Here is a 12,695-nt window from a genome sequence, read left to right on the forward strand (position 1 = left end):
CAAACATAACTTGCTCCTACATGCCTACATATTTTTGAAATAAGACTCCCCCACAGGCAAGCTTGTTCAGTTGTGGGGGCAGAATTTGTTTATAGGAGTTCTCCACGTTCTCTTTCTGAACGAGTACTTCCTGAGCCAGAGCTAGGTCTAGGAACCTTTTTCTAGGAAGAATATTGAAATCAACTTTCTGTCTTGAGTAAGTGGGGAAAGTGAATGAATTTGTAGGTGTGTTGCTAAAAATTAAACCTTTGATGTACCACTCTTCCCTTAATACATTTTAATGAAAGTCTGCCCTACTTTTGGGACAATTTGGTGTGATCTAAATACTGACATGCTTTCCATTTCAGGTATACTAAACCACTAACCTTTGCTGACTGCATAAGTGATGAATTACCCTTGGGATGGGAAGAAGCATATGACCCCCAGGTTGGAGTCTATTATATCGACCACAACACCCGTAAGTGTTAAATGATTCTGTATGTAATAATAATTCACACATATTATATCCATCTAATAAAATCCATCTAGGCGTCTCATGTTGAGATACATCCGCACCTTGAATTTGCTTGATATCCCTAACTCTACCATACACTGATCTTCTGCTTCCAAATGCCTGGCTGGTCTGATTCTTATTTAGCTAAAGCATGTAACTTTTTGTTGACGAATCAAAGCATATATATATTAATAAAAACAGAATTGCTATGCTTGTTCATATTCTGTCCTTGTACATTCCTGATGCACCTGGTGATTGATACAAGGAACAGGAATCCTCTCTTGCAGGTATATGGCAGAGGGTTTTTCATTATTACTAATGAGAATTAGATAAGAAAATACTTTCAAGTATTACATATTATAAACATCCCACCTGATCCATTTCTTTCATTGTTTCATTTTTCCTTTTGATTTGGAATTCTGAGGATACACGTGTTTCTTGAATACAGGCATAATTTTAGTGACACCCCCCCCCAAAAAAATTCAATTTTTTTCTCAGAGTTTGCTGATATATTTAAACATATTGTGTGTGTCAGAATACACATAGGTTAAGTTGTTATTGGCTTGCATATAGAGTTGTTCCTTCTGTTCATAGAGAGGTCTTTGATCCTGTGGCACCTGGTGCTGGTGGGGGCAGGAGGTGCTCCCCTCCAGAGCACATTGGGGAGGGGCTAACTAAAGGGGGTGGCAAGGGATCAAGCCAGAGCATCCCATGAGTGGAACTCTGCTCACAGGATCTTTGGATTGAAGACATTCTCTTTATTCATACAATTTCTTATTTATTTATGACATTTGTATGGTTACCTCATAACATAAATTGCTATAGAGAAACTTTTCTTGTTGTAAACCTACTGCTTGGCTGTTAGTGGTTAGTGCAGTAGTGTTGAGCAAGGTGTAAATGATTTAAGACTGTCAGTTAATGAAATGTAAACTCATCATACATAGTGCACGGTAGAGTCAGTGAATGTTACCTGGGAGCTGAGCTAGATAGAAAGCCCTATTAGTTCTAATACTGATTAGAAGTACGGTATCTACTTTGGAAAGTTGTTTGCTATGTATGTGGGCGCCTGTTAAGATATCATAATCAAATTTTGCATGATGGTTCCTGAGATCAGAGATTAGGGTTTTGTCTATGTTTTGATACAGTTGGGCACCATTTTGAATCAAGATGGTGGACTGAACCTTTTAAAAGTGCATTGATTTTAACCACAGATTTATAAACTGCAATGACATTTTTTTGCTTGTTAGAATTCCCGAGCAGCACTGGATCCAAATGCATATAACAATACCTTGTTACCAGGGGCATAAAGTAGGGCGGGGAAGTGCTGCCAGGGTGATTGCCCCCTGGTGCATTTTTCTGGGGGGCACACCGCCCTCCCCAGAGCCAATGTGGTGTAGTGGTTAAGAGTGGTAGACTCGTAATCTGGGGAACCGGGTTCGTGTCTCTGCTCCTCCACATGCAGCTGCTGGGTCACCTTGGGCTAGTCACACTTCTCTGAAGTCTCTCAGCCTCACTCACCTCAAAGAGTGTTTGTTGTGGGGGAGGAAGGGAAAGGAGAATGTGAGCCGCTTTGAGACTCCTTCGGGCAGTGATAAAGCAGGATATCAAATCCAAACTCCAGGGTATCAACTCCACAAGCCTGCCGTGCACCGCTTTGCAAGTTTGGGATATGATCAAAGCAGTTTGGGGCTGGAGTCACTCTGTTGGCAGTGAGGGATGGACTGGTATATGGTGGGCTCCATTTCCCCTCCATTACCTGCCTCTTCTGGTATACATGCGTGCACCCTGGGTGTGATGAAAACATGCTATGCCGCTATGTTTGTTACTACCAATAACATGCATGCATGTACTTACTGGTATCATTATTTTATTTATATCTTGTCCCAGGATGCAAAGATAAATGCAAAGATAAACCAATAATATAAATAAAACAGAAATAAATTATAGAATCAGAGGGTCTAAATGGAGGCTTCAATAGACACTATCCTTGTCTGATGAATCCATGTTTTGGTTTATTATTTGTAACATCCCAGCTCTCCCCACTGGTCCTTGTGAAAAGTTTGTGCACACCCTCCTGAGTGGCTTCTGCAGCATCAGATGCTTTATTGATTAACTATCCCACTACTTTCAATTTCCTTTGATGGTCTCCACATAAAAGCTTTTGACTGTTTCAGCTGATTGGACAGCCATCCTTCACATAAATGGGCCAACATGAAAACTCACATTGCACCTGTCTAGGGGTTGAAAAAATGCTCTGTTTCATTCTGGAGTACATCTCAACAGGTGCCTTGTCATTGCTCAGTTAGATACCTGCTGCAGTAGAGTGGCTTAGATTCTGAACTATGAACCATAAATCCCTGGTTCAAGTCTTGTTTCAGCTGTGAAAAGGTGGTCTTAGAAAAGCTACTTTTTGTTTAACCTCAGTTCTGTATCTGTAGTATATGGTGTTTGAAGCACTTTAGACTGGTCGAAAGCTCAGTTCGTTAGCTGTCTACTCAAGTCCCACTGAGTTCAGTAGATGTTAAGTCTCAGTTAAATGGCCATACGATTACAGTCAAAACCACTGTGAAAATGCTAGCTGCTGCTAGTTAAATATAAATCTGTAAGGCTTAGACAGAAAAATTAAACAGTTGGAAAACCAGAATCAGATTTCAATTGAAAGGGGGGGAAAGTTCATCTTGCCCCCACCCCAAAATGTATCTGTAATCCATTTTGCTGCTAAGATCTACTTTATGTCATGTTATGGAAGTGATAAATTGAAATTTTATTACTGATACATTGAAAATTTTAAAGTTTTAAATTTAGTTAAGTGAACATAATACATGCATATTATAAATAGGAAGCCTGGTTTTAAAAATGTTTTTCTGGCACAGATTCCTTTCATTCTATTAGACAGACCTTTCACTGGCAGAAAATTGTGGTTTATATGGTGCTATCTAAAGCAAAGATAATAAAATGGAACTAAGAACCTAGAATATTCGCCTCCTGACTACATTATTAATGAACATTCTCACAAAGTATTTTTCCCAGGGCTTCATTTTGAGGAAATGGGAAGAAGCAAAAATTACTATCTCTTGGCATTTGTCTCTGACGCAAGCAACTGGATTGTTCTTCAGACTCAAAATATTCTGAGCTTTCTTAAATACTGCACATATTTGGCATTTTGGTTTAAAAGACTTGTGAGTGCCCCAGTGGGCCATTCTTCTATAGCTGCTGGACTGAATAAAAGCCAGTGCCTTGAGTACTTGCCGAAGATGATAATTTATTTGTTTTTTTGAAGTTTAAGGAATACTATAAGTCGTTGTTTTTTCGGATGGAACTGACAGCTCTTTTTTTTTTTGCTGCTGCTGCTGCTCCTCTTCCTCCACTGCTCTTTATGGAGGGGTGTGCTCCCCTAACCCCCTCTTTCAGAAGAAAGGAAGGCTCAGTGGCTTCCTCTGGCTAAGAGAGAGCTTTGGAGAATGACTGTCTCCCATGAAAGGAAACTCCTCCTTCCTCCTTTATCCTCTGCAGCACCCACAGCAACGAGTAAACATTAGGCTGCCTGACATGTTTTTTCTGCTTATTGCCTGGTGTGGTATGGGCTAGCTGTAACTCCACTTCTTTGAAGTTTTGGGGTTAAGATTTAGTGGTTTCAGGCTGAGAGCTACCACACCCACACCCACACCCACCCACCTACTCCTATTTGGTTTTTTGGCTGCTTCTGCGGTCTTTACCGTGACTGTTTCCGTTACAGGGGTTGTCTCTTCAGTTGGGAGCATTTTATTTTTCTTTAAGGCAATATATACTCTCTGGTCTCTGGGAAGAGGGTTTTTGGTTTTTTTTACTCTCTTTTCTCCTCACCAAACTACAATAATTACATTGTGAAATTTTCATTTGTTATTTTAGCAGGTAGTTATCAGCCTGAGTATTTGAGTTCATTTTGAATTTACACTTGCTGAGTTTGCAATTATTTTTTACACTTGCTTATTTTGAAATTAGTTTTTATCCTATATTTTGTTGCCCAGTTTTCTCTTAGCCTCAGTCCCTTCTTACTACACTTGGAAAATTTGACAGTGAATGGTGGAATCTTATGGCTTTTTCCTCCGCAACCCCCTCCAAAAAACATCAAGAAAGCTTGATGAATGTTAAAGATGAATGTATTGCCAAAGATGCTGTTTTTGTTTCAAGCCTTGCAGATCGTGGACAGAGTGGAATGTTTTGGAAAGTGGCAGAAGGATATCTCAAAGTTTGTTTGGCAGGGCAAAAAGCCCCGAATAAAGTTTAAAATATTAACTGATGCAAAAGAAAGAGGGGGGTTTGCCCTGCCAGACTTAAGGCTATACTACGAGGCTGCAGCCTTCTGCTGGATGAAAGATTGGTTTCTGCTAGAGAACACTGATGTCCTAGATCTGGAAGGTTTTAACAACTCGTTAGGATGGCATGCATATTTGTGGTACGACAAGGTAAAAACACATAAAATGTTTAAAAACCATATTGTCAGAAAAGCAATATTTATGGTCTGGACAAAATACAAAGACTTACTAGAAAGTAAGACTCCGAGGTGGTTATCACCAGTGGAGGCCAAGGCTCGGAAAAAAACCAATATGGAGGTCGGTTGGCCGAAATATTGGGAAATAGTAGAAAAAATTGGAGATAATTGGAGACTGCAGAGTTATGAAAAATTAAAGAATAAGGTGCAGGATTGGTTTTATTATGCCCAAATTCATGAGGTTTTTAAGTTGGATAAAAAAACAGGATTCCAGGTGGAAAAATCGAAACTTGAGACAGAACTGTTAGAACCAAAGACTAAGTTACTATCAAGAATGTATAACTTGCTGCTTAAATGGAACACTCAGGATGAGACAGTCAAATCAGCCATGATAAAATGGGCTCAAGACATTGGGTACAACATTATGTTTGAAGACTGGGAAAGGTTATGGACCACCGGTATGAAATTTACGGCATGCAATGCCCTGAAAGAAAACATTATGAAAATGATATACAGGTGGTACATGACCCCAGTCAAGCTTGCTAAGATATACCATTTGTCTAATAACAAATGCTGGAAGTGTAAGGAGGCTGAAGGGACATTCTTTCACCTTTGGTGGACCTGTCCAAGAGTGAAGGCCTTCTGGGAAATGATCTACAATGAGTTAAAAAAGGTGCTTAAGTACACCTTTCCTAAGAAACCAGAGGCCTTCCTCTTGGGCATTGTCGGCCAAAAGGTGTTAAAGAAGGATAGAACGTTTTTTATGTATGCAACCACAGCAGCAAGAATTCTTATTGCTAAACATTGGAAGACTCAAGATTTGCCCACACTGGAAGAGTGGCAAACGCAATTGATGGACTACATGGAATTGGCCGAGATGACTGCCAGAATCCGAGATTTGGGAGAAGAAACAATTGAGGAGGACTGGAAAAAATTTAAGGACTATTTGCAAAAATTGTATAAATTATATGAACTATAAAAATTCGCACGATTTGGAATGGTTAGCCCCAGCAACGAGAGTGGATGATATATGAAATTAGGTTGGATAATAAGTAATTTAAACTTAAAACATAATGATTTGAAAGTACAAAAGAAACACATGAAACAAGGCTATAATTTGCTGATAAATTTATTGTTGAGAATGCATTGTGTGGGAGATGTGGGGAAGTCCGATAGAAGACTGAAATAAGCTTGGAAACAATTCTTTTTTTTCTTTTTCTTTCTTGCTGTTCTTGTTTCTTTGTATATCTGACTGGTTATCTTTATCTGGAAAAAATGCAATAAAAATTTATTTATTTTTTAAAAAAAGAAAGCTTTCCTGATTGTCAGAGGTGCAGGAAAACAAGGAACAAAATTTCCCCATTGGAGCTATCCTGTTGCTCCTTCCTCACCCACCCCATCAAGGAAACGGGGATAGGGAAAAGAAAGGAACCACAGATTATCCCAATCCCATTACTCCTTCCTTCCCCCCATCAAGGAAGCTTTCCTGGTTGTCTGGGGTGGGAGAAAGGAAGAGGCACCACAATCATCCTGTTAGAGAAATCCCTTTGTTAGTTCCTTCCCCGCACCCCAATAAAGAAATCTTTCTGTCTTTCTGGGTGTGCAGGAAATGAGGGACAGCGGGATAGGTCCATTTTCTGTTTGTGAGCACTTGCTTTGTCCCAGGAAGGGGCTTTTTCCATATGTGTGTTCCACTTATTACACCATGTGTTTGCACTCGCAAGTGTGCCACAGAAAAATAGATTTCTGCTGAGAAAGATGGAGAAATGCATTCCTTCGCTTTGTGTGCATATGTGTGAGAGAGATGTATTTATGGGTGGTAAGCGCTTGTGTGGGAGAGGAAGTGGAGCAGCCACCTTGCAAATGCTCCTTGGACAACGACAGCATCCATGTTTGTGGAGAAAAATCAGTAGTGTGTTTTCCATCATTTAGGACCAGCCAGTAGAGCATGAGACTCTTAATCTCAGGTGTCAGAGGGTTAATGCTGTCAAGCCGGCATAGATAAAACTCCGGGCTCACAGCCATTTCCAATCTAGTCGATTGATTGACAAAGTTCAAAAGTACATCTCCAGTGTTTCAATCAACGTCCGACCCCTTTGGCACAGTTGCCGCGTCTGATTTCTTTTTCCTTTTTTTACCCAGCATGCAAGTCTGCGGAAACCCCGCCCCTGACTTCCTCTGTGTACAGAATGAATTGTTCCACGCTCATCCTCCTCCCTCCCTGCCTCTGACTCGCTGCCAGACGACAGGCTTCTAATGATCTCTTTCAGCTCTCTATAAGTGCTGGTTTCTGTTCTTAAATCTTCTCCCGTTTGCCTCTCCCTGACATCAGGGTCATGCGTTTGAGTCCCCACATTGGACAAAAGAGTCCTGCATTGCAGGGAGTTAGACTAGATGACCCTCATGGTTCCTTCCAACTCTGTGGCACACACTCTGTGATTCCATAAGTACGTGCCTCGGTGTGGCAACCATTTTGTCAGTAAGAACTACCGTATTTTTCGCTCCATAAGACACACTTTTTTCCTCTTAAAATCTAAGGGGAAATGTCTGTGCGTCTTATGGAGCGAATGTGTGGTCCCTGGGGCTGGGGGGAGGGGAAACCAGGGCTCCCCCCGCCAGCCCCACAAGCTCTGGGAGCAGCGGGAAGGCTCTGCGCATCCTGTCTGCTGCACCCTGGGCTGCTCTTTGGGGCTGGAGGGGGGAACCCGGGCTTCCCCCTCCAGCCCCAACAAGCTCCTGAGCAGCTCTGGGGTAGCCAGTGAAGCCTCTGCAGGGCAGCGGGATGAAGGCTCCCTTCTGCCTTGAGGAGGCTTTGCACCGCTAAGGCAGAAGCTAAAATAGCTAGAGAGAACGCTGCGTTGCGCCTCCGCAGGGCAGCGGGGAGTCTTCATCCCGCTACCCTGTGGAGGCTTCGCACGGCTATCCCTGGCTTTTTGCAAAAGCCAGGGATAGCTGCACTCCCTTTAAAGAGCGTGCGGCTCTTGCAGGAATCATAGAATCATAGAATTGGAATAGACCACAAGGGCCATCGAGTCCAACCCCCTGCCAAGCAGGAAACACCATCAGAGCACTCCTGATATATGGTTGTCAAGCCTCTGCTTAAAGACCTCCAAAGAAGGAGACTCCACCACACTCCTTGGCAGCAAATTCCACTGTCGAACAGCTCTTACTGTCAGGAAGTTCTTCCTAATGTTTAGGTGGAATCTTCTTTCTTGTAGTTTGGATCCATTGCTCCGTGTCCGCTTCTCTGGAGCAGCAGAAAACAACCTTTCTCCCTCCTCTATATGACATCCTTTTATATATTTGAACATGGCTATCATATCACCCCTTAACCTCCTCTTCTCCAGGCTAAACATGCCCAGCTCCCTTAGCCGTTCCTCATAAGGCATCGTTTCCAGGCCTTTGACCATTTTGGTTGCCCTCCTCTGGACACGTTCCAGTTTGTCAGTGTCCTTCTTGAACTGTGGTGCCCAGAACTGAACACAGTACTCCAGGTGAGGTCTGATCAGATCAGAATACAGTGGCACTATTACTTCCCTTGATCTAGATGCTATACTCCTATTGATGCAGCCCAGAATTGCATTGGCTTTTTTAGCTGCCGTGTCACACTGTTGGCTCATGTCAAGTTTGTGGTCAACCAAGACTCCTAGATCCTTTTCACATGTACTGCTCTCAAGCCAGGTGTCACCCATCTTGTATTTGTGCCTCTCATTTTTTTTGCCCAAGTGCAATACTTTACATTTCTCCCTGTTAAAGTTCATCTTGTTTGTTTTGGCCCAGTTCTCTAATCTGTCAAGGTTGTTTTGAAGTGTGATCCTGTCCTCTGGGGTGTTAGCCACCCCTCCCAGTTTGATGTCATCTGCAAATTTGATCGGGATGCCCTTGAGTCCATCATCCAAGTCGTTGATAAAGATGTTGAATAAGACCGGGCCCAAGACAGAACCCTGTGGCACCCCACTAGTCACTCTTCTCCAGGATGAAGAGGAACCATTGATGAGCACCCTTTGGGTTCGGTCAGTCAGCCAGTTACAAATCCACTGAGTGGTAGCATAGTCAAGACCACATTTTACCAGCTTCTTTACAAGAATATCATGGGGCACCTTGTCAAATGCCTTGCTGAAATCAAGGTAATCAAGGAGGTGGGGGAAGGGACAGAGCGAGGGTCTCTCACTTCCCCCACCTTCTGCAAAAGCCCCCAAGAGTCACGCTCCCTTTAAAGAACCATGCAGAGTGTTCTTTAATGTCAGTGATGGGCTGCCCTTCTGCCTCATGGGGGAAAAGCCCCCAAGAGCCACACACACACTCCACACGGCTCGTGAAAGGAAGCGCTGAGCGGAGCCTGGGATGCATACAGGCTCTGCTCAGCGCTCCCTTTAAATAATTTTTTTCCCTTGAATCCTCCCCCCCCCCCAAAGCCTTGAGACAAGTCAGCCAGGGATTCTTTGCTTCTGTCTTTCTCTTCAGTGTTCTCTTTCCTCGTCCCCATCCCCTTCCCCAAACTTGTCCATAGCAAAATCATTAATGTTAGAAATGTGAGACAACCTGGGGTACAGATTGCCAGAAGTTTATACTTGATTATCTACCAAATAAGGTTGAGAAGCTCTGGAAGACGTCAAGTAAGAGGTCCTTGAAAAGGACTAGATTAGAAGCTACAAACTCAAGTTTAAGTGTGTAAAGCCGGAAGATGGGGATTGGGCTCATTTGTTGACGTGTTGTTCACACCATTGCATTTCTGTGTTTAATAGCATTAACCTGCTGGCATGTACACAGTGTATTCCAGTCAAAATGAGTTGTGCCTGCTTATAGTCATCATACCAGCAGCCTCCAGATGCTGATAAAATTAAATGTTTTGGCTTGTGTCAGTGGCAGGTGACTTTCTGGATCATAGATCATTAAGCACTAAAGAAAACCTTCTGGTTTGCTTGGATCTTTTTAATGGCTGCGTTGCCACAACAGTTTTTACTAAATATTTAAAGGAACGCCTAAATTATGCAGATTAGATTCCTTTGGTATCCTGCAGCCCCTCCATATTAATTATTCATTATGTGGTAACTAGGCATCCTCACTCAAGCATGATTAGTTCAGACAGCCTGAAGCGTTTAACGCTCGCTGAAGAACTGAAACGCCTGTTCCTGGTTTCCAAACAAAAACCTGCACCAGAACAGAACAAAACACAAGACTTTTCTTTTTCTCAACACTTGATCAGTAACACAAATTCAAATTATTTGCAGTCTCTCATATATTGGTGGCATGGGGCACTTTGCTTACATGACACCCAGGAGCTTCTGTGAATCTCACATGGGGAATAACTAACATTACAAGCCAATTCAATTACTTACCACAATCTTGGCTGCATTATGTAAAGGTTGTTCTTGTTTCCCTGCCTTTGTCTGTTTCCTGCCAAGTAAAAGCATGAGTAGGCCTAAAAAGAGTTGGCATATGCTGGGTGGTATTCAACTAAGTTTTACATAGGGCATACCCACCAACGTTTCTCCAATGAAAATAGGGATGTCCTGTTTAACAACAATTTTATTATTTATTATTTATGCCCTGCCCAGCCACTCTTGGGCTTCCAACATATAAAAAAACATAATTAAACATTAAACATTAACAAGCTTCCCTGTACAGGACTGCCTTCATATGTCTTCTAACGGTTGTAATTTACTTACCTCCTTGGCTCGGGGGTCTCATAACTCCATATCCTCCAACATTTCTCTGATGAAAATAGGATTTCCTAAGAAAAAGCGGGACATTCCAGGATCAAATTAGAAACCGAGAAAGCTTCTGTAAATTCAGGACTGTCCCTGGAAAATAGGGACACTTGGAGGGTCTGAGAGGGTAGATACATCAAAACCTAGGCACGTGACTTTCAATGGGTCTATTCTGAGTGAAATTTAGTTGAATACCACCTTATGTATCTGTACTGAAGGAACAGGGAAATCCAAACTTCCTTTGTGTCATTTTAGTAAATCCTAAATTGAGATTTGGGAATCACTAACATACTTCATATATGAGTGATGGGAGGGAAGGTCCCTGAAAAGCTTAGTATCAGTAATCTGAAAAATCTTGAGAACAAATTGCATAGGGAGTGATCAAAGAAAGAAGCAAACAGTAAATTTAACTGGTCAAATGCAAGATGTGTTACGTACAGTGCACAATATCTGTCTTGGCTGTTTAGTTTCCCCACTGGTATATTCAAGATTGTTACCAGTTTCCATGGGAGTAACAATACTGTGTTAACAGAAACAAATCTGAAAGGAGGTGCTTCATTTATGCTAAACTGCCCTGGTCTCCTGACAGGGATAAACAAGCTTCTAGAGAGAGGGAAACAGACCTCTGTTTTTAAGGAAGGTATATGGTATATAAGCTACAAACATGAGTCTCGAAGCTACCAGCATGAGTTTGTTCAAACTGCGGGAGGCAGTGGAAGACAGAAGTGCCTGGTGTGCTCTGGTCCATGGGGTCACGAAGAGTCGGACACGACTAAACGACTAAACAACAACAACATGGTATATAAACAATTGCATGCCTTTAGTGGGCAAGTTGGCTGTGCCAGAAATGAGAAAGGGTGGAAAATTATGTTCTAAGCTAGATTTGGCTGTGTTTATTTGTTTTAAGTTATCTCTACCCTTTTTAGTAAAGATGTTCACTTGTTTCAAAGAAACTACCCAGATAGAGGATCCTCGAGTGCAATGGCGGCGGGAGCAGGAACACATGCTGAAGGACTACCTGGTACTGGCACAAGAAGCACTGACTGCTCAGAAGGAGATCTACCAGGTCAAGCAACAAAGGCTTGAACTAGCACAGCAAGAATACCAACAACTTCATGATGTCTGGGAGCACAAGCTGGGATCTCAGACTAGTTGTGAGTTCTTGGTTAGATTTTTGTTCTTTATCCTAGTTCTGCTAGTATGTCATGAAGCTTGGTACAGTGGTACCTCGGATTACAAACACTTCGTGTTACAAACACTTCGGGTTACAGACTCCGCTAACCCAGAAGTAGTACCTCAGTTTAAGAACTTTGCCCCAGGATGAGAACAGAAATTGTGTGGTGGCAGCGGGAGGCCCCATTAGCTAAAGTGGTACCTCAGGTTAAGAACGGTTTCAGGTTAAGAATGGACCTCCAGAACAAATTAAGTTCGTAACCCCAAGGTACCACTGTAATCCTGTCTTACAACCTCCTGTCCCTTACACCATAGGATCAGTCTGTTGAAAACAAACCTATCTCCTTTAAGCTATACACTAAAAACATTTCATGATCATTGGTGCCTGTAGCCTTTTAAATTTTTTGCATAGCTGAGCTATATTTTGGAATTTTCCGTCTTGCCTTTTGAAGGTTAAGATTTGGAACTGCCTGAAGATATGGCCTACAATCCACAATAACTATCCATGAGAAAAAGAACTTCATAAAAACCTGGAGGTTTTCCTTGCAGCAGCTCCCACTGCCAAGAATTGAGCTGCTGTTCTGTTTTTAAAAGTGACTTTTGAAAGTGCTGGATAGTGGAGACAAATTTCAAAAGAATCAGTTGTGCATTATTTCCCTTATTCAAGAGCAAATAACATTAGGTAATACGCATAAACTACCACACATAGTGTCTACATGCATGTAGACTCACTACTCGTGTCACTGCTGTTCCACATAAATACTATATGACATTAATGTATACAAATAACTTTGATTAGTAGAATCTGTCACAGTGACTTTTGTCAGTAGGAAAGGTTTTACTTTAA

At 42.0% G+C, this 12,695-nt stretch overlaps 1 protein-coding gene across 3 annotated transcripts in view; it reads left to right on the top strand.

The window, feature by feature from the left end:
• WWC1 (WW and C2 domain containing 1) overlaps positions 1 to 12,695 on the top strand; it is an 82,776-nt gene that overhangs the window by 33,539 nt on the left and 36,542 nt on the right. For 2 of the 3 annotated variants that reach the window (XR_014520558.1, XM_083481814.1), the window contains exons 2-3: positions 348 to 457; positions 11,626 to 11,829. Coding sequence is in view for 2 of the 3 variants with exons in the window: in XM_083481814.1 (XP_083337940.1) it covers positions 348 to 457; positions 11,626 to 11,829 (314 nt within the window). In the remaining variant the exon portion in view is untranslated. The remainder of the gene's footprint in view (positions 1 to 347; positions 458 to 11,625; positions 11,830 to 12,695) is intronic. The other variant, XM_083481815.1, reaches the window with a different exon arrangement.

Source organism: Podarcis liolepis (assembly GCF_965112155.1).
Source record: "Podarcis liolepis genome assembly, chromosome: 2".
Classification (NCBI taxonomy): Eukaryota; Metazoa; Chordata; class Lepidosauria; order Squamata; family Lacertidae; genus Podarcis; species Podarcis liolepis.